This window comes from Pseudochaenichthys georgianus, unplaced genomic scaffold, assembly GCF_902827115.2.
Source record: "Pseudochaenichthys georgianus unplaced genomic scaffold, fPseGeo1.2 scaffold_420_arrow_ctg1, whole genome shotgun sequence".
Classification (NCBI taxonomy): domain Eukaryota; kingdom Metazoa; phylum Chordata; class Actinopteri; order Perciformes; family Channichthyidae; genus Pseudochaenichthys; species Pseudochaenichthys georgianus.
This window is the reverse complement of record NW_027262985.1, coordinates 48,623-71,571: the sequence shown is the minus strand read 5'-3', so window position 1 is coordinate 71,571 and position 22,949 is coordinate 48,623. Positions and strand designations below refer to the sequence as shown.

The window sequence follows — 22,949 nt, the reverse complement described above, 5'->3', positions numbered from 1 at the left end:
TAGAGGAGCTGTAGATTTTTGCACTGGAGCACGAACGCAACCCTGTGATCCGGCCATTGTTGTTGGCGAATTGCATCATAAATGACGCGGGGGTGGGGAGAGGCGGGGCTATGGCGTCATCGTTTTCAGGGAATGATCGTATAGGGCGTACACACGGAGCCTACCCACTTTGGGAGCCGTTATCAAAGTGTATCGGATTCGGGCTCCGTTTCGGCCTTGTGTGGACGAACCGTCTATACCAGGGGTGGGGAACCTCCGGGACATATACGGCCCACGAGACCATTTGGTACGGCCCTCGAGGTAATTTAGAAACACGAGCAAAAAAGGAAAAAATGAAAGAAATCTAGACCGCAAAAAAATGAAACAAGCGAGTGCCTGTTTTTCCTGGCCAAGATCAGGGTCCTTGAACACAACACAAGCCTAACGTGTCATCACGTGGTATATGTCTCGTCTGACAGGGGTGTAGTGCTGACGGAGAGCACCAGAACATCGCTCCGGCATTTCCAAAAATTGCAGTAGCCTACCCATAAGGAGCCGTACACATGCCACAGTTTTTGCGTGTCTGTGTCTTTAGTTGAAAGCCCAGTGGCAATCTGTTCATGACTGTCATACTGATCATACAGTCAATAACTTTGTTGTTATTAGCATCTGGTTAGTTAGCTATGCTAACAAATATAAGAAGCTTTTTCTCCAACCAGTGAGGTAAAGGCACATCTTTATATGATCATTATTATAAAAAAACAGTAAACAGGTATAAAATACTATATGACAGTAAAAAAAAGTTGTTATTAATAAACAAGAATACAGTTTGAAAGGGGAGTGATTTGTAAAATGTCCAAAAAGAAAAAGTAAATCTAAATTCTATTTTATATAGGTGTTGAGAGATGTATCCATAGAGCTCCTAATGTTGCTGTCAAAGTGCACCAGATTGATGCTTTTAACTTCAACATTTTAAAAAAAATCTTCCCGGGGGACCCCCCTAGAGGAGGTTAGGTCCCCCCCCACTTAAATCATGTCCACATGGATAGGAAACTAAATACATTTGCACACATATTGTGTCCATATCTTTCTGTTTTGGTGTTCATGCCACAACCGTGCACGTGCATGCATCATCATGGTAAGATATCTGGATTAAGAGGTTGCTTTTTCTTTGCACAGCATGAAAGAAAGGCCAAATGAATGGGCTGTGATTTTAGTTTTTTTAAGCAGAGGTCAATAATTTGTACGGCCCTCAGAGGATGTTGGAAAAATTGAAATGGCCCTTGAGAGGAAAAAGGTTCCCCACCCCTGCTGTAGGGAGTACAACTCTCACACAGAAAATACCTCCCCAAAACACCTCGTTGGAAATTTCTCATTTACTTCCTGGGTATTGCTACGTAGGGATACCCAGTAGCCACGCCCAGCGCTATGGCCGCACCCTCTGCCAGCCTTTCACGAAACAAAGTTTCCCAAAACCTTTCAGCAATTCATTCCGGATATGTACAGCATAGGGCACTGAAGAACGATATGTCATATTTATTATGCTATACAAACATTATATTGCAGTTTTGGTTCCGTCAACTCCGTTATCTAATATGCAAAAAGACTGCAAAAATGCATCTATGATTATTTTTAGTATTTTCGATCTTTCCAATGCTGATGAGAGATCTCTCTCTCCCCGTCTGTGTGCGAGGGGGCGGGGCAGTTTGCACACATGCGGCTGCTACATGCAACACACACACACACACACACACACACACACACACACACACACACACACACACACACACACACACACACACACACACACACACACACACACACACACACACACACACACACACACACACACACACACACACACACACACACACACACACACACACACACACACACACACACACACACACACACACAACACTAGCCGTTTAGGACAGAGAGTGAATACCGGTGAATACACATACTTTACAGAGATGCTGTATGAGAAACCAATGTGAGTTTGGAAGATTAAACAGTATAAATCTATTTTAGTGTACCTCAACAATGGAATTATGATCAGTAGAAATGGCCATGACATGGGACCTTTAATATACAGACAACCTGAGTTTACACTTACCGACTACGTCGAGCTGGTGGGTGTGATTGATGCTGCCGTACTGGTTCTCTACCACACAGGTGTAGTTTCCCTTATCAGAGGGAACTACAGATTCCATGATGATGAAAAGCAAAGGTTACAGTGACTGGCGTATAAACAGAGTACAGATAGGACTGCTGCTCAAAGTGACTAAGTATCCAAACATACGGTTTATGGTATTAAACAGCACAGGGGATATCCCAGCTATGTACACAGATTAGTTCATTTGTTGGCAGCTACAGATGTGTTAACTCAAAAAAAACTCTCACTGCAGGTCAGTTTAGGTCCGGATGGAAATGGTAAAAATAGCACTTAATACTGTTTAAGAACCGTACAATCAGTACTTAAGTTCAACTCAAATTTAAGTAACGTAGATGAGGCCAGCAGCTAGCCCACAGAGATGAAGCTAAACTGCAATTCTGCATTTTACATTAAAAACTTAAAATAACTTGTGTTCTCTCCATCTGCTTTTGGGGTTGTTTGCATTTGCTGATTTCATTAAAGAAACAGTAAAGCATGGCCCATACTCTCCCATCTAGAGAGTTTAGATGGAGCAGGAGCCATTATGAGGACAGAGACGGTTTTAGTATTTTTTAACTCACACTGGCTTCCTCTTAATTTTTTTTACAGAAATAGAGTCAGGCTCTTTTCTGGCCAATGTAAAGGTGGAGAGCCAGGCTGGAGTAGGAAAATGGTAAATAATGGAGATATAGGAGAGACAGAACCACTGATACCTTCAAAAACGGTCAACCATGCAGATTGATGAGAGAACCCGATAGAATTGCCCGCCAAGCAGGTGTACTCCCCAGCGTCATCAAAAGACACATTTCTCAGTTGGAGGATTTCCATTTCCTTGTCCGTGGTGTTAAGGCCAGCGGTCTAGAAAATAACAAAGGAAGCAGACCCAACAAGAGGCCCAAGAGGGGAAAGGTAACCATGAGTAAAGGATTCTGAAAGAGAAAGGGGATGGAGGAGCGTTCTCCTCCTCGATCCAACACCATCTGCCCACAAAGTACCACAGAGAGCCCCTGCAGAGGACTCTCCGTTCTGTTAGTGGAGAAGAGGGTTAGGTTGACTCCTGAACTGGGCCACCCCATCACCACATCAAATACCTCAGTCTCGTCTCTACATGCAAGAGATGGGCAACATGGAAAACTCCGCAGCAGAACAGGGCACACTCACACTCACAATCATACAAACTATGTAAGCATCAGATAAAAACAGGAGGTCTGGGGAGCATAGGTAAGCAGAAGGAGGACAGCTGGAAGAGAGAGAGAGAGCCTGTGTGCTGTGCACGGAGGACTTTGAAGGGAAAAGGAGCGAGAGTAATAGAAGAAGATGGCAAGAGAGGCCCTTATTAGGAGGGCACGGCACAGGCATGGGGCAGGAATGGTAACGGGTCCAACATAAACCCAAGCACTTTTTTTTTTAAACTGTTCTGCTGGGAATTTTCCATAGCATCATTTACAGTCAGGAGCACTGAGCCAGGAGAGATGGAGGGAGGGAGGAGAGAAACAGCTGAGGTTGTCTCAAGTTATACGGCCCTAGTTTATCCAGGTGGTCCACTCTGTCGTCCCTGTGCTGCGCGGTGGTTACCTGTGGGCTCATATCTGGTGACAGTCAGCCAGGCCGACTGATTGGCCTCTCCTATATAATTGGACACTTTACAAATATACTCTCCGCTCTCCTCCTCAGTCACATTGTAGAGGGCCAGCACCTGAGCGTCCGAGCTATTGACCCCAGAATGCTGGAAATAAAAACATGTCATGTACATCACAGAAAATCAAATGACAGTAAAGAATTCAGCAGAAGTCATGTTGGTTTTGTGCAGAGATTCAATAGCAAGATACACTTCATATATTCAGTTCCTAGATCTTAAGACAAGTTCGATTTAAGACTTTTATGCCAGATGCAATACCAACTCAAAGATAACAAATTAAATAAAGCAACCTTGCTAAATATAATTATATAATTATTACTCACTCATGTTGCATCTGCTCTGAGCATCAAAGAAAACCAACCAATAACGGGCCGTCCACACTACAGCTTCGACAGCTTCAAAAATGGTTTCCAACGCATCTGCCCATTCACTTTGAATGGGGTGACGTCACGTTGCCTCGCTTTTCGGCCAACTGAATTGTGGGTAGCATAGCGGTCCGTCTCCGGCGCCGGAGACGCCGGAGTAGCCAGCGCCAGCCAATCAAATCCTGTTTCTGAAAATCTGACAGTTCAAGCCCTAGCCAATCAAACCGCGTCCAAGCTGGGAGAGATATCCCGCCGTTCATTTCTATATTTCAAAAAAAGATGGAGGAGAAACTAATTATCGCCGTAGCAAATCACCCGGTTTTGTATGACCAGAGCCTCTTCACCTACTGGGATACAAACCGGAAGAACCAGGCATGGAGGGAGGTGGCAGAGACAGTGGGTGAAACTGGTAGGTTTTCGCCTGTTTGGGGAGTTTATATATATATATATATATATTGCTCGCATAAAATCCTCGGGGTTTTTTGCTTTGTATGTCGGGGGCGGGAGATTCATGTGATTGGTTGTTGATCGCGTTGCTCGAATAAAATCCCCAAGCTTCAGACATGCCCAGCTCCAAGCTTTTTTTGAAGCTGTAGTGTACACTTTGTAAGTGTACTGCTGGTTACTCTATCCCAGGGGTCTCCAACCTTTCTCCACCTGAGAGCTACTTTGAAAAAATGAAAGTGGCCAAGAGCTACTTGCATTGCATCGCTTACATTTATTCACATAGCACTCATCAGTTGAATTAAGCTACTTTTGTGTGAAATTGCAATACCTAAAGCTTATCTAAAATCTTAACTTCACATCAAGGTCCAAGAAAACGACAATTTCTAACATATTAATATGGACAACATAGTAAGTACTTCACTGAAGATTCACATACATGTCCAAGAGCAAATTACAATGTTTTCACTTCTTAGTATGGCCCACATAGTAAATACATCGCCTTAATCACCACCTTGCAAGCATCTTATGGCACGTGTAAAATAAGTGCATTCACTCTTTTTTACAGTTAGTGAGAGAACTGGCGCTGCATGGAGTCCACCATACAGGTGTATGCTGGACCCACTTAGGTTCACTAATAGAGTCATTTACATGTTCATCAGTCGGTCTTGTTCTGTATTTAGATTTCATTCATGCCAGAAAAAGCTGCTTCACAAAGGTCTGTACACAGAGCCACATAAAGCAGACGTGTTCAGTGCTGCTTGGTGAATGTTCTTAGAGTTTTCTGGGCGTATACAAGGCTCCAGAAATGTTGTGAGTTTTGCTGAGACTTAAGCTGAACATGATTTTGGAGATTTATAACCTCCATCTCCACAGGATTGACACTGAACAGTGCAGCCATCTTTTCTTCTTCTTCGTGTTGACATGAAATTATAAACCATAATTAATCAATTGTAGGTCTAGCCTCCCTATATCTGTGTGCGACATTTTTCCATCCTCAAAAACAAAAAACTAATACTGCTGCAGCTTCTAGCAACGGTCTTCTGTTAAAAAAAGGACACTGAATGTCCTGAATGTGGCATCACACACAGGACTTGAGTCTGAACACAGCAGACAAGGAGTATTTACAACAGCATTATAAAAACAAAAATAGTGCATGTGGGTGCACACTCACATTCTCTGTTTTACTGTTACATGAATCCCATAAATGTATGAGATTAAGTTAGCTTCATTATATCTCAGTGATTAAGTGAATAATAAAGTTTCTATCGGGTCACTGTCAGCCTGTCACTCATTATTTTCAGGAGGGGGCGGGGCTTGGAGGAACGGAGAGGAGACGGTGATCGCGGAAGTTTCCTCCTGCCTTCACAAACTTTACACGTGTATTTATCAACTGAAAATAGCAAGAGGACATTCATACTCTGCAATCCAAGACTTGATTAAATCCACCAAAAACCTGACATTACGATAACGAGTGTTTTTCAAAAACACAAATCCCTCCCTGTGTGTCTCTGAGCCGCAGCGACGCGGCCTGATTCAGAGCGGGTCATTCTGCCGTTGGTTCTGACTGGTGCTGCTGGAGAAAGCAGACTGCTCCGTGTGTGGTGTCGCTGTGCCGCTGTCACGTCTATTCCTTGATCTCACCGACCAATTTTATATTCGTATGACAGAAACAATTCTAAAATAAAAAAACTTTATTGTCCGGCCGCGGCCGAAAAATCAAGAAGCAACGTTACTACGCTATAATCGATAATCGAGCGGTGAGCTACTGAAAAGCTGCCCGCGAGCTACCGGTAGCTCGCGATCGACGTGTTGGAGACCCCTGCTCTATCCTGATATGTGTGACAATAATGCGAGATGCATGCAGTCAATAGTTAACTAAAAGATATGTTACCAATCATTTGGTCATTTTAAAACTAATGACAGAAAAAAATGTATTATTCATTACTCATCTTAGCATTGTTAAGAGCTTTGGAAGATTGATCCATACTTATTTCCGATTGATGATTTGAATGCCTTTTAAGATTTTTATAAGAATCCCCTTTCACAGGAAGTACTTACAATCTAAGAAAAATAAGTGGCATAGCAATACAGGGCAATATATAAACAAGCATTCAAAAGAGTAATTTATACTGGCATGAGGAGTGATAAGAGGAAGCTCCTACCTTGAGCACACGGACATACGGTAATCCATCAGAACCGACTCTGCTCCCGTTCACCTCGATGTGCTTCAACCACTGGATTTGAGGCTGAGGGTCGCTGAACACTTTGCACTCAAACTCCACGACGCTGCCCACCACGGCGGTGCAGTTGGCGGGCAGGCCGGCCTGCAGGATGGGCCTGTGGGGACAGTGCTCTGAAACACAATGTTAGGGAAATTATTGACCTAGACTCCTAGATATGACGTACAGGACCAACCCTGACGTCTGTTTATCTCCTTTAAGGACATAGGCTGCTTCAGCCATAATGTTATTGTTCCCATTCTGTGACCGGTCAACACTAGGTCACAGATGGTCTGTTGTTGTGGGTGCACTGGGACACTTCCTTCTATGTTGTTTGTGGACTCCAAGGTATGACATCTTCGAGGCCATAAGTGACGGACGCAAGTGACTCAGTGTGCCCAACTGTTTAAACTATGTTATCAAAATATGTTGATTACTCTCTGTGAAACCAGTTAAATGGGCTAACGAGAGAGAGGCGCGCCAGAATTGACGTGGCAAACCACCCGTGCAGTCAGACCGTGACTGCTGTGACTTGTGATGTGAATCCTCCGGCCGAAACTCCAAATAAACCTCCAGTGTTTGACATCAAAGCTCCTGCTCTACCGTGTCTCATTCCTGAGTCGGTGACTTCCACTGCATTGCTGCTACACAGAAGTTTCCCTTACAAATTGGCGTTGTCGGCAGGATACCAACAACTCTTCAGAGCTGGTAAGTGTGATTTTCAAATCTACATTTGGACATTGCCTTACCAGAATCTGTGATTGACGGTATCCTAAAAAATTACCTGTGAAACTGAGCGGCTGTGTTTCGTTTTTGGTTAATGAACATTTGGGGATAATAAACCCAGGGGATCAGTGTCTGGGGACTCAGTCCTGGCTGATTTTCTCTGTGTGTGCTGCTCGGGACGGAAGTGCCATACAAGCATACACAGCTCATGTTTAGAGAGACCTTAAAAAAAATGGCATCAGTGAGGTGGAGCTTCTGTGTGAAAGCAATGTAAAAGATTTGTATTGGACAAATCGCCAAATTCTGGGGGTTTTAGCGGCCAAACACAGCAGTTAAAAATAAGCAGCCGGAGATATTACTGCTATCGCCTCTGTAAACAGGGCTCCAGCTGCAAGCTCGGGTGTGTGTGTAAAACCTCCCTGTGTTTGTGGGGCTGGAGCTGTGCAGCTGAGAGGGAGAAAGTCACAGTTTTTGTCTATAGCTTTAACTCACACCATCGCCATCTCTATTAAAAACAGGGATGGTCTAAAAGCACTCGTTGTTTGTGACCGTCTTCTACATTGCTGGCAAGGCCGGGGCAGCGCCAGATGCGTGCATCACCCGATGCGTGCATCACCCGATGCGCCACAGTTCCCTATACATGGCTAGAGGAGCTGGTGGCGGTCCGGGGTGCATACATAAAATTATAGGCTAATTGATCACGGGTGGGCAGTGGCAAGCAAAGTGTAGAACAAAACTGTGTTTCATCGTTGTGATGAACTCGATAGCAAGTGTATAGGCTGGTCGAGTAGGACTACAGTTAACTGGGCTGTTTTTTGGAGAGAAAGGGTAGAGGGAAAAAAGTCTATGTTCTCCTGGTCGGGGGTTCATAGCGCCACTGATGGAGTAGTGGTTGTCGCAAGAGGATAAGCTAGTTATCGCTTTTGGACGGTCTTCAGGCACGATCTTAGCACTTGTACAAGGGTGGACGCGCGAGTCAAGGCGCCCCACTAGAGATAATTCCCTACCCCCTCTGAAACCTCCTAATTCGGACTAAATTGAGCTGGATGAGCTTTGCTGTCACGCTGGTGTTTATTGCGAGTTCATGTTTTGTTTGTCTGATTGTTTGTATGGGGGGTCTATATTGGTTTGTCCCGCCGTCTTGTGTATGTTTTGTAACAACTAATAATGAATCAGTCCATAGACAGGGTAAAATGAACTAAACTTTAGTTATCTCACCAAAAGTAAATGACTTGAGAAAAATAAACAATATAAAGATTTAAAGCAAAATTCTGGTAGTATAAATGTGCTGCAAAATGAAAATAAATAGCAAAAGAGTGTTTGTATGTCCTGCATCTGAGTGTGCAGGGGAAAATGTAAACAAGAAGCCCACTGTTCAGGGTGTGCGCTAGGTGTAAGAAGAAAAGAAGATTATTGCTTTAAGAATCCATTCTTAAATGGTATTGCTGGTATGTTAAGATATGTTTGTGACCTTGTATAAACCCTATGCCCCGTCCTGCGCCCCGAGACCCTCAGAGACCTGCCTGAGGAGATCAGGGTTGCAAAATCTGTTTTTGTAGGTCAATGTTGTATTATTTGTTTCATTAATTGTTGTTGAAACCTTTTGTGCTGTTGCTGCAAAATGGAAACTTTGTTGATTATCTGTTCCAACTGGCCACTGGAATCAGATAATTAATATAAGTTGAAGTTCAATTACAGTTTTAAAAATAGTTTAACATTCTTTATTAAACTGCTTCAAATTATTTCTCGTATCAACCAATTGGTCTCCATAGACATTACTAAAATTAAAATAGTTGTTAAACTACTGACAAGTTTTCTGAAACCGAGCTTATGAACAATAGAGTAAAGGTCGCTGGTTAAGCCAGGATCAATATATTTGTTGAAGTTTTTATTGTGTGCATAATAAATGTTTTAAACCTTGGGCAATCTCTTTAAAATAAGTAATTACAGTTAAAAAATAGATGTTGTTTTCCAAGGGCCTCTCTTTCACAGGCCCACACTTTGAATCTTGACACTTCCAAGTCCTACAGAGATCAGTATCACTTTTGTGTTGCAAGCCAAATCCAGAGGTTCTACTCGAGCCCAATTTTAAATAAGTATTGAACCCAGCTCGAGCTAAATATCAAATGTATTTAATTAATGTGCAAGTGCTTTGATTTATTTAAAATGTTCCAGTCTAGCTTCCTTCAAGTTTAATCTAAGCAACAAATTGTTTCTCATAACATTTTCACTGCTGTCCCAAATGTTTTAAAAACCTTGGGCAGACAAGCACACACAAACCCACCCACCCACCCACCCACCCACACACACACACACACACACACACACACACACACACACACACACACACACACACACACACACACACACACACACACACACACACACACACACACACACACACACACACACACACACACACACACACACACACACACACACACACACACACACACACACACACACACACACACACACACACACACACACACACACACACACACACACACACACACACACACACACACTTTGAATAAGTATTCACCTTATCCAAATTGTAAATTGTTGCCTTCTTTAAAGTTATTAGTAATTCAAGATTAATTATTAAATTAAATGTGGTACATAACATAGAATAAAAAAACAAACTTTGACTTGATAATTTTATTCACAACATTAGACCTTGTCCTCTAAATCTCTACTAGAATAAGATAAGTGTGCATGTTTGGGTGTTTTAACACTCCTGTAATGTACCTAATCTTGTTATCCTTTTCATTACAGAGCTGGGAAAATGGTGTATTGATTAGATTCTGATCCGTGCAAGTCCAATTTTGACTGACTTCAGTTCTAATGTTAATGTTAATTTGATTTCCACCCATAAGTAATTATTTAGATTAACTCAACATTTCACATGATGGATTAGTGTTCCACATTTTTTTCCACTCATTTGTTGTGCAATTAGGCCAATGGTAAAGAGAGACATTGATGACCTTGTGTCTCTTTTGTTGGTACGTGGTTCCATTTTGTCTATGGCCTTGGACGGCTTCACTAAGAGTCACCCAGTTCTACCCTGCTACAGTCCGGCTGAGTGCAGTCACAGAGATGCTATGGCTGCTCTACATGAAATGACATTAATGGTCTAGTCCAAGAATGGACACCATTTCCTGCTCCCAGAGAGAATGACGCTCCTCAAACTGAACATTACAGCCATTGACACTGTCTCACGTGGGTCTGCTCCCCCCCACCGAGCCATGAACTGAAAGCTTGACATCGGCTTTGAACACCTGGAAGCCTCCCTGTTACACCAGCACCAACCCTTGGGTCAGTCAGATGGGACTAACGGCTTCACTTAGGGTATTTGGGTCAGAAATATGACTCTCGTTACCGCAGAGTGGGTTGTTTTTTGTAAGGCTATTCATACTGCTATGCAGAGGATGCCTGTAAATTGGTAAGCTGTTAAAAGCCCCTACTATTTTTAAAATAGGCCTAATGTCAGGGGCCTCTTAGTTCTACATGTATTCACATTAGTGTTGCACGGTGTACCGATACTTGAAAGGTACCGCGATACCCTGCCGTTAAAAACGGTACGATTCCTCCGTTTCATTAGTATCGGTACTTTAAAAATGACGGGGAAAAGTACTCCTTTGAAAAAGCGCCGTTTTTAATAAGAGCCGTGTGTGTTCAGCGCTCTGCTTCCACTCCCTGCACTGCAGCCGTGCCTGCAGTCCCGCTCCTCTCAAGCACGTTCTAAGCAGCGCCATATAGATAGAAGAGTTACGACACCGGAAATCTGGTTCTAAGTCCCTCCCCTCTCTCGTGCACGCGGCCACGCGCTAGCTGCCAGAGCATGTGAGAAAACGAGAAGCATGGCTGCAAGTGGGAGTGCAACTGCCGCTGCGCCTCGGCTTGTTGACAAAAAAGACGCCAGAAGTCTGTGAACGGGCCGTTCAGGTGTTCAGAGCAGAGCTCCCTGTCGGAGCGGCAGAGCGTGATGTGCACTGAAAAGTTTTTCTGTCACAATATTATCGTTGAGCAAACTTAACTAGCAAACTAGCATCACTATCTGCTAACGTTAGCTTTAGCCTTCTTTTCTATTCGTTTTTTTCATAGGCTATAAACGGAGGTGGTATAAGTATATATCTTGTACTTGAGTAAAAGTAGAAGTACCCAGGTCTTCTACTTGAGTTAAAGTAGAAGTACCAGAATGTAGGAACAATCCTGAAATCAAAATGTTCCTCAAATAAAAGTACAAAAGTATTATCATCAAAATATAGTTAAAGTAGCGACAGTCAAAGTAGAAGTACTCAGGTCTTGTACTAGAAGCACCAGAGTGTAGGAATACTCTGTTACAGTAAAAGTACTGCATTCAAAATGTTCCTCAAGTAAAAGTATTAAAGTAGCGACAGTAAAAGTAGTCATGGTGCAGATTGGTCCATTTCAGAATAATATATATGATATGTGTTTATAATGATTGATCATGAAAGTGTCCTCAAAGCTGGTGAAGGTGCAGCTAGTCTGAATGACTTTGTATACTGCAGGGTAGCTGGTGGATTTACTCCAGGTGGAACTAAAGTCTGATTTAACACTTGATTATATTTCACATCATTCATCCACATCTGTGAAGTAACTAAAGGGATTAAATACATGTAGTGGAGGAAAAGTACACCATTATTTCTGAACTGTAGTGGATTAGAAGTACAAAGTAGCAAAAGAAACATTGAAATACTTAAATAAAGTACAAGTATCTCAAAATTGTTCCCAAGTAGTACTTGAGTTTATGAACTTAGTTACTTTACACCAGTGGCTATAAAGATAGAAAGACTAAGCCTTGCACAGAGGCATGAAAATACATTTTCAAAATACTCAACAGTGCTGCCAAAATGTTAAACTCACTGCTACACAATTAAAATAAATGCTTTTATATATATTTATATTAGATGTGACTCCTTGGCGTTTGTGTTCTTAGTAACACTGCTGCTTTAGTTGTTCTGACTGCTAAAATCATCTGTTATTCCTAATTTTAAAGCCGATATTCCGTATTTCCCTTTTTTTAAGAAAAGTATCGAAAAAGAATCGGAATCGCAATTCTTGACTTGGTATCGGTATCGAAACCAAAATATTGGTATCGTGACAACACTAATTCACATTATATGGACAATGTTTCCACCTGGTAAAACTAGAGGCTGCACGGTACTCATGCTACAATACGACCATTCTGTTCTGCTCTAACGATTCAATTGATAGATTCTACATCAAAACAATTAGCTTTTATTGTTTCCAATGATAACGTCACTTTAAGTGGAGGAATGCAAACCCGTTTTCAAATGTAAGGTTTTGAATTTGTTTGACATTTCTCAGTAGTGACACCCTCAGACACCCAATTCCATTCATGCTATGCCATCAGTAGTGACTCAGATGTTAGGGGGAAGAAGCTTTTCCTCCCAAATCAGATATGCTTTGTTTTTCAACAAAGGTATCAATTTCCTGCTTAATATATGTTTCTCACAATTGTTTTTTTTTTGCAAGCTGCACACAGGTGATACTGAGTCTTCTCGAGTAATAGATTATAAACTATACCATGCTTAAATAGACTCCTAAGTTATTATTTCATATGTGACATATGTAAGAAAAGGGAGGGAAGAGTCAATTATAATGTGTAATTGATTTTATATTGGGTAATTTATTACTCAAACCTGTTTTATGGAAGAGGAAAAATATATATTTCTGATAAACTAATATTTTATCAAATGGTGAATTAATATAACATTTAGAATCATTGAGAAGGGGTTATATCCAGGCACTAGCTCACCTTTAAATTACAATAACATTTCTCTGATTTGGACTGCTTTGGACTGACTAACACAAACCTTCAATTTATGCATGTGCATGTGTCAGGAAGGCTCCCAAATAATTCTGAGGGGCCTATCCTATTTTTGTAATTAAATTATAATGTGCTAATCCATTACTTTGAGTTGTCTGCACTCAGGAAAACATCCCTATCAAGTGTTAACCCAATAACTAGGACAGCTCTGAAGGCCAAGGGTCAGAGAGAGAGGGTCACACCCTCTGGCTGTAGAGAGCACCCCAACCACGGGCAAGGAGGCATGAGGTCGTTCGAGATGAGAGGATTCTAATCTTCAACTTTCTGAGGAGATGGGATACTTCTTCATCTTTCTGCTCAGACAACTCTGCAGGACGAGCGATGGCTTTAGAGGCTCCATGTTTCTTGGAGGGGCAGATTTCTTCCTAAACATCTCCCATCACGGGGGGTGGCATCTGGATGTGCCATTTGGAATAGGCTCTGCTCTCAAGCAGATAGCAGAAGGAATACAGGCAGATGAGCCTCTGGTTCACTGGGAGATCATAAAGTGCTCACTGAATGAGCCACAAAAAGCAGAGCAATTGGGGGGTTTGAAATATGGTGCTCTGGTGAAGAAGAGTTTTGAGCCAATCAGCACTCAGTGCTAATCTACAGTATCGGGATGCCTTCACACACCAGACATTCTGTGTCATAAAGAAAGGAGGAGAACGAGTCAGGAGGACATGTTCTTCTAGCTCTTGTACAAAGATAACATTTGAATTGAATGACCATATGATTACAGATGTACAATTAATGATTGTTTTTATATTTCCGATGAACAGATATGTGTTAAATAGTGGTGACAAATATATTTTGTCAGATCAGATTACACTTTCACACTAAACAAAATAAATTAATTGATATTTTCAGATTGATAAGGTATTGAACAATAACAGACAATGTTACTATCCTTAATCATTACCAGGTAAAATGTACAACGAGGAAACCAGATTACCAGGTTCCCAATCCAGGTGCTACTGCATGCTACATTTAGATAGAAAAACAAATGTTCTATCCACTCCACTTAAATACTCAGCAGGTGATGTAGATTTTTCAAAAAGGCCTTAATCACTCCTTTTAAACGAACTAAAACTAATTCTGCAGCAAGTTTAATGTTAAACTACGCACATGAACGCAATATTAGCAACTGTTTGCTGTGCCAAAATATGCCAGAATCTATGCATTCTCCTATGTTTAGCCCAATTCCTTTCACGAAAGCTGGTTTAGTGAGCTGGACATAGCATCCAGAATTAGCGATGAAGCTGAGGATTGGTACAACTTTTCCCCATAGACTCTGAGCAATCTTAACAGTACGAGGGCTTAGTCTCTCTCATTGTTGATACAGAAAATAAAATTACCTGCCTGACGGTTTCAAATGAATAGATGTTTTGATTTTTCCTTGAATAAAGAACAGATTTTTTGATTTTTCCTTCCTCAGGTTGTTAAAATAAAATGCCTGACTTTTCCTTTTCAGATTTTAAACAAATGTATTTGAATAAAATGTATGTAGTAAAGTGCCTTACTCTTGAATAAGTGTATTGAAGTAAACGTAAAGTAATGTTAAAGATTGAGGACACTGTAACTTTACAGATTACAGATTGATCGATTCATCACTGTGAATTTATACCTTAACTGGGAATTTTAGCTGGATCTCTCATGATTCTGATTTAATACCTCAATTCGATTTCTTATAATCCTACATTCTAATTGTGTTTTAATAAGTAATTGCCTTGAAGTAAATCTTTAAGATGTAAGCTGATTTTGAATTTGTGTTTGATGAATGAGATTAACTGAGTGATAATTGATAAAAGATCTTGTTTTGAAACATATTTTACTATTATATTTTTGTATTACATGTGTGTTATTATTGTGCTTTTGACAAAAAGAAATCAAACACTGAAGAGAGATGATTTTCTATTGTGGTTGTCTGTATCAACCATTGTGATTGACTGTTTCAATCTTATTCTGCTTTTGATGTAATTAATGTAATGAGAATCCACACACAACTCTGAGGACGTTTTATTTGATTTAAGTAGTGACTGAAATATTTTTAGACTAATGTTAATTGGTTATCAATAAATTGATAAAAGAGTGGATCTGTTAGAGAATATTTTCCTGTTATCTGTGCAGGGGAGAATGTTAGTGTTTTCCTATGTGTCTTGCCTGCAACTTAGAGCAGGGCACAGGTCAAAGGTCCTGCCTTCCTGTGGGGGAGTGTGGACCATGCGCGCAGATGACATTAACAGACTTTCTTTGTCTCTAAACATGTGTGATCGATTAGGATAGAAAAGAGCGCGAATATAGGCGCCTCCTATTAGGGGTGTTGAAAATAATCGTTTCTACGATGCATTGCGATGCGGACGTGGACGATTCGGTCTCGATGCAGTGACGGAAGATAATCGGTTATTGAGTAGTAACGTTGCTTCCTGATTTTCCGGCCGCGGCTTTACTATAACGTTTTTTCTGTCACTTTAATATCAAATCGGTCGGTGACGCAGAGATCAGGGAACAGAAGTGACAGCGGCACAGCAACACGGAGCAGTCTGCTTTATCCACCAACACAAGAACACCAGTCCAGAACCAACAGCAGAAGGACCCGCTCTCAATCGGGTCGCTGCGGCTCAGAGACACAGGGACCCTGTGTCTCTGAGCCGCAGCGACACGGAGTGTGACAGGGATGTATGTTTTTCAAAAATAATCGCGTTTCAATCATGTCAGGTTTTTGGTGGATTTAATTAAGTCTTGGATTGCAAAGTATGAATGTCCTCTAGCAATTTGCAGACGATATATACGTGTGTAAAGTTTGTGAAGGCAGGAGGAAAAAAGCTTCCGCGATCACCGTCTCCTCTCCGTTCCTCCAAGCCCCGCCCCCTCCCTGAAAATAATGAGTGACAGGCTGATAGTGACCCGATAGAAACTTTATTATTCACTTAATCACTGAGATATAATGAAGCTAATTTAATCTCATACATTCATGGGATTTATGTAACAGTAAAACAGAGAATGTAAGTGTGCACCCACATGCAGTATTTTTGTTTGTATATGCTGTTGTAAATACTCCTGTTGTCTGCTGTGTTCAGACTCAAGTCCTGTGTGTGATGCCACATTCAGGACATTCAGTGTCCTTTCTTTAACAGAAGACCGTGGCTAGAAGCTGCAGCTCGACTGCAGGAGCATTATTTTTTTGTTTTTGAGGATGGAACAACTTCACACACGGAGGCTAGACCTATACAATTCATTTATTTTGGTTTAATGTCAAGACATTTATGTTATTGATTTCTGAAGCACTTTCTAAATAATAAAAAGAGAGTTCATATGTATTTACTGCATGTATGCATTGATGAAAAATAAGCCATGTGCAGTAATATAGAAAATTGAGGATGCAACGCATTGGTATGAATCGTGATGCACCGTGATGCACCGGGATATCGAACCGAATCGAAGACATGATAATCGTAATCGAATCGAATCGTGAGACCAGTGAAGATGCACAGCCCTGCCTCCTATATTCTCTGTGTAGATTTGCGCTGTGTTTTCTGTGTAACCTTTAGTGTTGGCTTGGGATTGACATGAGGAAGTTGTGTGAAAACCTTGCCAATGCTCCCGGCCGTTGGATCTCTCAATAAATCCCAGTGTTTGACATTCAGAATTCCTGCTCCTCCCGTGTCTCTCTGAGTCCTGATTTCCATTGCAACAGAAGTTTCCTTTACAATGGGCACTTAGCAAGCACTCATGAAAAAACTCTCCCTTCACTGACGCTGTATCTCTGCTCATCAGGGTCTAAACATGGACTGAGGTCGAGCCCAGGGACAGCAGTGACGGAGGAAGTGAGGCCGAGCTTTATAGAACCAGTGGTGTAGGAGTGAGGCTCAGGGCAGGTCTGAGGGGAGTCATCACTTCTCTCCTCTACACACATCTATCACTCGTGCACAGGCTTTATTTATTAAAGGGCTGAGAGAGATACAGTCGAACCCAACACAAGACTTTGACGCTTCGGGGATGAGGATTACAACTGGTTGGTTAATAGGTTATTCTGGTATGAGATATTGGAGGTATTATCCAACATTACTTAAGGAAAAGGATTAGGGACAAATTGATTCATGTAGGAATTGGGGCAACCCTAACCCTTTTTTTCTTTTAAATAAATAAAAGGAATGTATGGTGAATGTCTTGGTGAAACAAAACGTACGGTGAAATAGGCTAACTCCTCCCATTTTCATGAATGCACCAGGCAGCAGTTTATTTTTTGTGTAACTTGAAGTTGTTATTCTTGAAGTAAGTGAGAATTAAGAAATACTAAACACTATTTAGCTAAATCTGTTTATTTGTGCTAGTTTAGCATGAATACATATTAATATGCAATAATATAACAATTAAATCGTCCTAAGCACACTTTACTGCTTCTACACCATATTTTTGGACAACATCTTTATTAGCACAAAGCGGACTGGGGATTTCAATCAAAGCGTGACCCTAACAAACCAAATCAATCAATATTGAATCAAAATCAGAAAACATTGAAAGATTAACACCAATACTCTGGATTCTCATCAATATTCAACAGGTGACCAAGCCATGATATAGATGTATTGATCAGGGTTTAATATACAGACAACCTGATTGCAGTTTACACTTACCCATTACGTCGAGCTGGTAGGTGTGATTGATGCTGCCGTACTGGTTCTCCACCACACAGGTGTAGTTTCCCTTATCAGAGGGAACTACCGATTCCATGATGATGGTCCACACATGATCCCGGACCTAACAGTTTGGAAAAAGCAAATGTTAGAGTGACTGGCGTACAAACACAGTACAGATAGGACTGCTGCTCAAAGTGACTAAGTATCCAAACATACGGTTTATGGTATTAAACAGCACAGGGGATATCCCAGCTATGTACACAGATTAGTTAATTTGTTGGCAGCTACAGATGTGTTAGCTCACAAAAACCACTCACTGCAGGTCAGATTAGGTCCTGATGGAAATGGTAAAAATAGCACTTAATAGTGTTTAAGAACAATCAGTACTTAAATTCAACTCAAATTGAAGTAACGTAAATGAGGCCAGCAGCTAGCTCACAGAGATGAAGCTAAATTGCAATTCTGAATTTTACATTAAGAACTTAAGAGAACTTGTGTTCTCTCCATCTGCTTTTACCCTATATGAATTGTCGTAAATCAAATGTTGTTCTGTTCAAAGCGACGGCTAACAAGGTCAATGATGTGTGATGTGATGATAACAAGATAACACACTACTCCTTCTTCCTGTGACACCAGCCTATGTTACAAACAGCGGGTCTTTGTCCTACCAAACAAAGACCAAAGGAAAATGGGTACATGTTTTATATACATCTGCCACAAATTGTCTTATTAGCGCCAACTGATGTCTGGCTCTTTTTTCCAAGACATGTTATAGTTTTTCTTCCATAAATCTGCCAAGACTGGCAGTGTGTGATTACCCAACGAACCTCTGAGGCAATGGCAACATCAAACATGCATATACACAAGACAGGGTTCATACACTTTTTCACCAATGATTTTCAATGACTTTTCCATGACCTTTACCTAATTTTCCATGACCAAAAAAAAATTACCACTGAAAATGGTTTATTTGAACATGGAACAGGAAAATAAGGTCTGCATATGAAACATGTTGTGTCTATCTAAAACAAATCAAATAATAGGCTTACTAGCTTCTACACGCTGAAGCAACTGTAGTCAGGGAGGCAAAGTCATCAGGTATGAAAAAGGTGACAAGGACCCGAGCCCCTGACCCCCTGCAATATCGGCTTTAAAATGAGGAACAGATGATTTTAGCAGTCAGAACAACTAAAGCAGCAGTGTTAATAATAACAGAAACGCCAAAGAGTCACATCTAATAGAAATATATAAAAGTATTTATTTTAATTGTGGAGCAGTCAGTTTATAATTCTGGCAGCACTGTGTAAGGAAATATTTGTATGTATTCATGCAAACTGTGAAGAAGCTTAAAAGGGGAAAATGATTTGTGTAGAAAACTGTGGGCTGGTTTTGGGCCTGCTAACATGTGGTTTTTGAGGACAAAGGAAGGTGGGGGAGCTGGAGCAAGACCCCACTGTGGTCTCTGGAATGTGATGGGGGGATGTGTGTATGTGTGGAGGCTGGAGACAGTGAGGGTCAGAGGTGTTTGTTTGAGATGACTGGAAAAGACGACCAGTTGTCCTTAAACTCCACCCCTTCCTGTATCATTGGTATGAAAGCCTATCCAGCTTTCTGTTCTGCCTCTCTCTCCTCGCGCCGCTTGGACTGGAACGTCGTGGCGGCCTGTGGGCAGGGGCCAGGGGTGGGCCCACTTCTGACATTATGCATATGAAATGATATGGTTTTGTATGGTAATGTATTGTTTGTATTGCATTGTATATTACCATTAAAGTGGATTATTGTTTAACGGTTAATTGTATGCTCTGGACTCCTTCCTGTAAGATATCAGCTTGTTTAGGGACGCGCGGAGATTTGGAAAAGCGGACTAGTTGTCCAACCATATCTCCTTCAACTGTTGAGCATTTTGAAAATGTATTTTCATGCCTCTGTGCAAGGCTTAGTCTTTCTATCTGTATAGCCACTGGTGTAAAGTAACTAAGTTCATAAACTCAACAAGTACTATACGTGGGTACAATTTTGAGATACTTGTACTTTGTTCAATGTTTTGCTAGCTTCTACTCCTCTACAGTTCAGAGGTACATGGTGTACTTTTCCTCCACTACATGTATTTAATACCTTCAGTTACTTTACATGTGGATGAATAATGTGAAATATAATCAAGTGTTGAATCAGACTTTAGTTCCACCTGGAGTAAATTCACAAGCTACCCTGCAGTATACAAAGTCATTCAGACTAGCTGCACCTTTACCAGCTTTGAGAACACTTTAATGTTCAATCATTATAAAACATATCATATATATTATTCTGAAATGGACCAATCTGCACAATGACTACTTTTACTGTCGCTACTTTAACTATATTTTGATGAGAATACTTTCTACTTTCACTTGAGGAACATTTTGAATGCAGGACTTTTACTGTAACAGAGTATTCCTACACTCTGGTACTTCTACTTTTACTCTAGTACAAAATCTGAGTACTTCTACTTTTACTCAAGTACAAGATCTGAGTACTTCTACTTTTACTCAAGAACAAGATCTGAGTACTTCTACTTTTACTCAGAACAAGATCTGAGTACTTCTACTTTTACTCAAGTACAAGATCTGAGTACTTCTACTTTTACTCAAGTACAAGATCTGAGTACTATACTTTTATTAAGTACAAGATCTGAGTACTTCTATTTTTACTCTAGTAAATATTGTGGTAATTGAAGATTTTATCACCTGATATATAAGAAGTGTTACGTTTGAATGGCAGAAAGTCTTGTTGCAATTTCCAGATATTGAGGGAGGCCCCTTGAGTTTCCCTGTTAATTATAAATAGTCTGTGCAAATAGCGGGGGAAGCCAAAGGGGGATTTTCCTCAGATATAATGGTTAAATTCTTCTTAAGTTAATAATGCACAGCCTGCAGGCCTTGAGAATTGAGTCACACAGTTAACAAGACAATAGTCGGTCTGAATTGTCAATGAATGCATTCATTCCAGTAAACGCTGACTTTGAGGTGAAAGGAAGTTCACAGAAGCCCTTAAAGCGACAAGAACAATTAACTTCTGTTAATGCTAAGGAGTGTGTGTCTATTTGAGCAGCTATATGTGAATTCTGCTCAGACAATACCTGTGTTTGTGGTTTATTGATTTCTTTCTGTTTTATTCTTTCATGTGTGGGTACTAAATTGCTACAACATAAAGGGGGTGCAGTTATGCAGGACAGGAGACTAGGGGGGGAAGGGGATATTCCTTTTAAGATCTCCAGCAGGTCAGGAAAGTCTAGGCAAGAATGTGAGATAACGGGCTCCAGATATGTTTTGCTACAACCGGAGAGACACTTGTTTATTATCTGGCTGGCTCACGCTGGTGCTACGACACACCATCTTTTTGCATCCCCCAATGAGATAACCTAAAAGGAGGAGCATCTGACCACAGCTCCTCCTGTTTTGTTTTTGCATGTAAGCCTGTTCTGTCTTTGGTTCGGTCTCTTCCTCCTGCTGCCAAGACGAAGTAAGTAAGATTTCCCAGCGGGAGGAACCAGGGCCGGGGTAATCCGGATTACTTCGTGATGTTGTGTTATTGTATCTTTTGCCATTAAATCAGCATATTTGTTAAAACCTTACCAATGGTTGCTGTGAATTCTTCCTCTGTTAATCTGACCCATTCACAAAAGGACACGCGGAGGCAGAGGGGGGCCAAAGAATGACGTCTGCTACAACAAGTGGTGACAACGACGTGGGTAGGGTTGGGTATCGTTTGAATTTCCACGATTCCGATTCTACTTTTCGATTCCGGTTCTTAACGGTTCACAATTCCGATTCTTTAAGGGGCAGGGTAAAACAAAGTTCTTGTTGAGAAAAACAAGCATATCTGCCTTCTCAGGCATACCAGGAATAAATGTTTGAACATTTTAAAGCAAAATGCTTCAATCTGGTGTACTTTAAGCAGAATTACTAGAGACTAGATCTAGGGGGTACATAAACACCCACATGAAAAAGATCGGTTTACATTTGAATAATTAAATAAGTATGTGAGCATAACCAATAACCTACCATAGCCAATAACAAATACATGTAACGTATTTTATGTTTGTTGTTCATTCATATCTTATTTTACTATTTTATTTATGCATATTTTTTTATCTCTCCAGTTTAAAACGATATGTCTGGTTTACTGTCCTATAGTATACATTGGAATGATTTCAAACCTGTTTTATCCCAATAATTATAAAGGAGTGCCTTGGAAATATGTGTTTACATAAATTGTGATCAAAACGTTTGAGACCCACTGAGATAACTTAGACTAAAGTGAACTATCTAAACACTCAAGAGTCCTTTACCTCACTGAGCTGTAGTTATCAGCCTCAGTCTGACTGGAGAGGACTCTCCCTCCACATCATTGTAGAAACATCTTCTTCTTCTGTTAGAGCAGCTAGCACCAGATGCTAATAACAACAGCGCCGGTTCCAGTGTACCCTCCCTTTCTCCCTCGCTCACTCGCACTTTGGCTGTGAGCTGCGGGTGCCAGATAAGCCAACATCTCCCATTTTCATCACTTGCAGCGCCCATCGTACAGGGCGAATGAAACGTGTAACCGGGGTGAAAAAGGGTGTTACATTTACTTAATTATGAATGTTGTTACATCAAGGCCGAAAATTAGAATGAGCACCAACGGTCAAAACATTTGTTTTCTCTCCCAGAGCTGTCAGCGCAGCGCCTCCACAGATCTGGCGCCCCAGGCGAACATCTATAATGCCAGTGCAACGGGCCGGCCCTGGTCTCAGGTTACACTGTAGAAAGTGTAGGTACAACGCTACATTTCCCGCCTCGCCGCAGTCATACAGTAGGCTACGGAGAGCGGCGAGAAACATTTCCTCAGGCATCGAAAAGTGGAACCGAAATTCACATTTTTAAATGATGCCGTTGGAATCGAAA

At 41.1% G+C, this 22,949-nt stretch overlaps 1 protein-coding gene across 1 annotated transcript in view; it reads right to left on the bottom strand.

The window, feature by feature from the left end:
* The window catches only part of LOC117442378 (fibroblast growth factor receptor 1-like), a 78,233-nt gene that overhangs the window by 10,444 nt on the left and 44,840 nt on the right, over positions 1-22,949 (bottom strand). Inside the window, exons 7-10 of the mRNA XM_034078383.1 lie at positions 18,025-18,148; positions 6,748-6,938; positions 2,848-2,992; positions 2,096-2,179 (exon numbers count right to left, since the gene is read on the bottom strand). Coding sequence (XP_033934274.1) covers positions 2,096-2,179; positions 2,848-2,992; positions 6,748-6,938; positions 18,025-18,148 — 544 coding nt within the window. The remainder of the gene's footprint in view (positions 1-2,095; positions 2,180-2,847; positions 2,993-6,747; positions 6,939-18,024; positions 18,149-22,949) is intronic.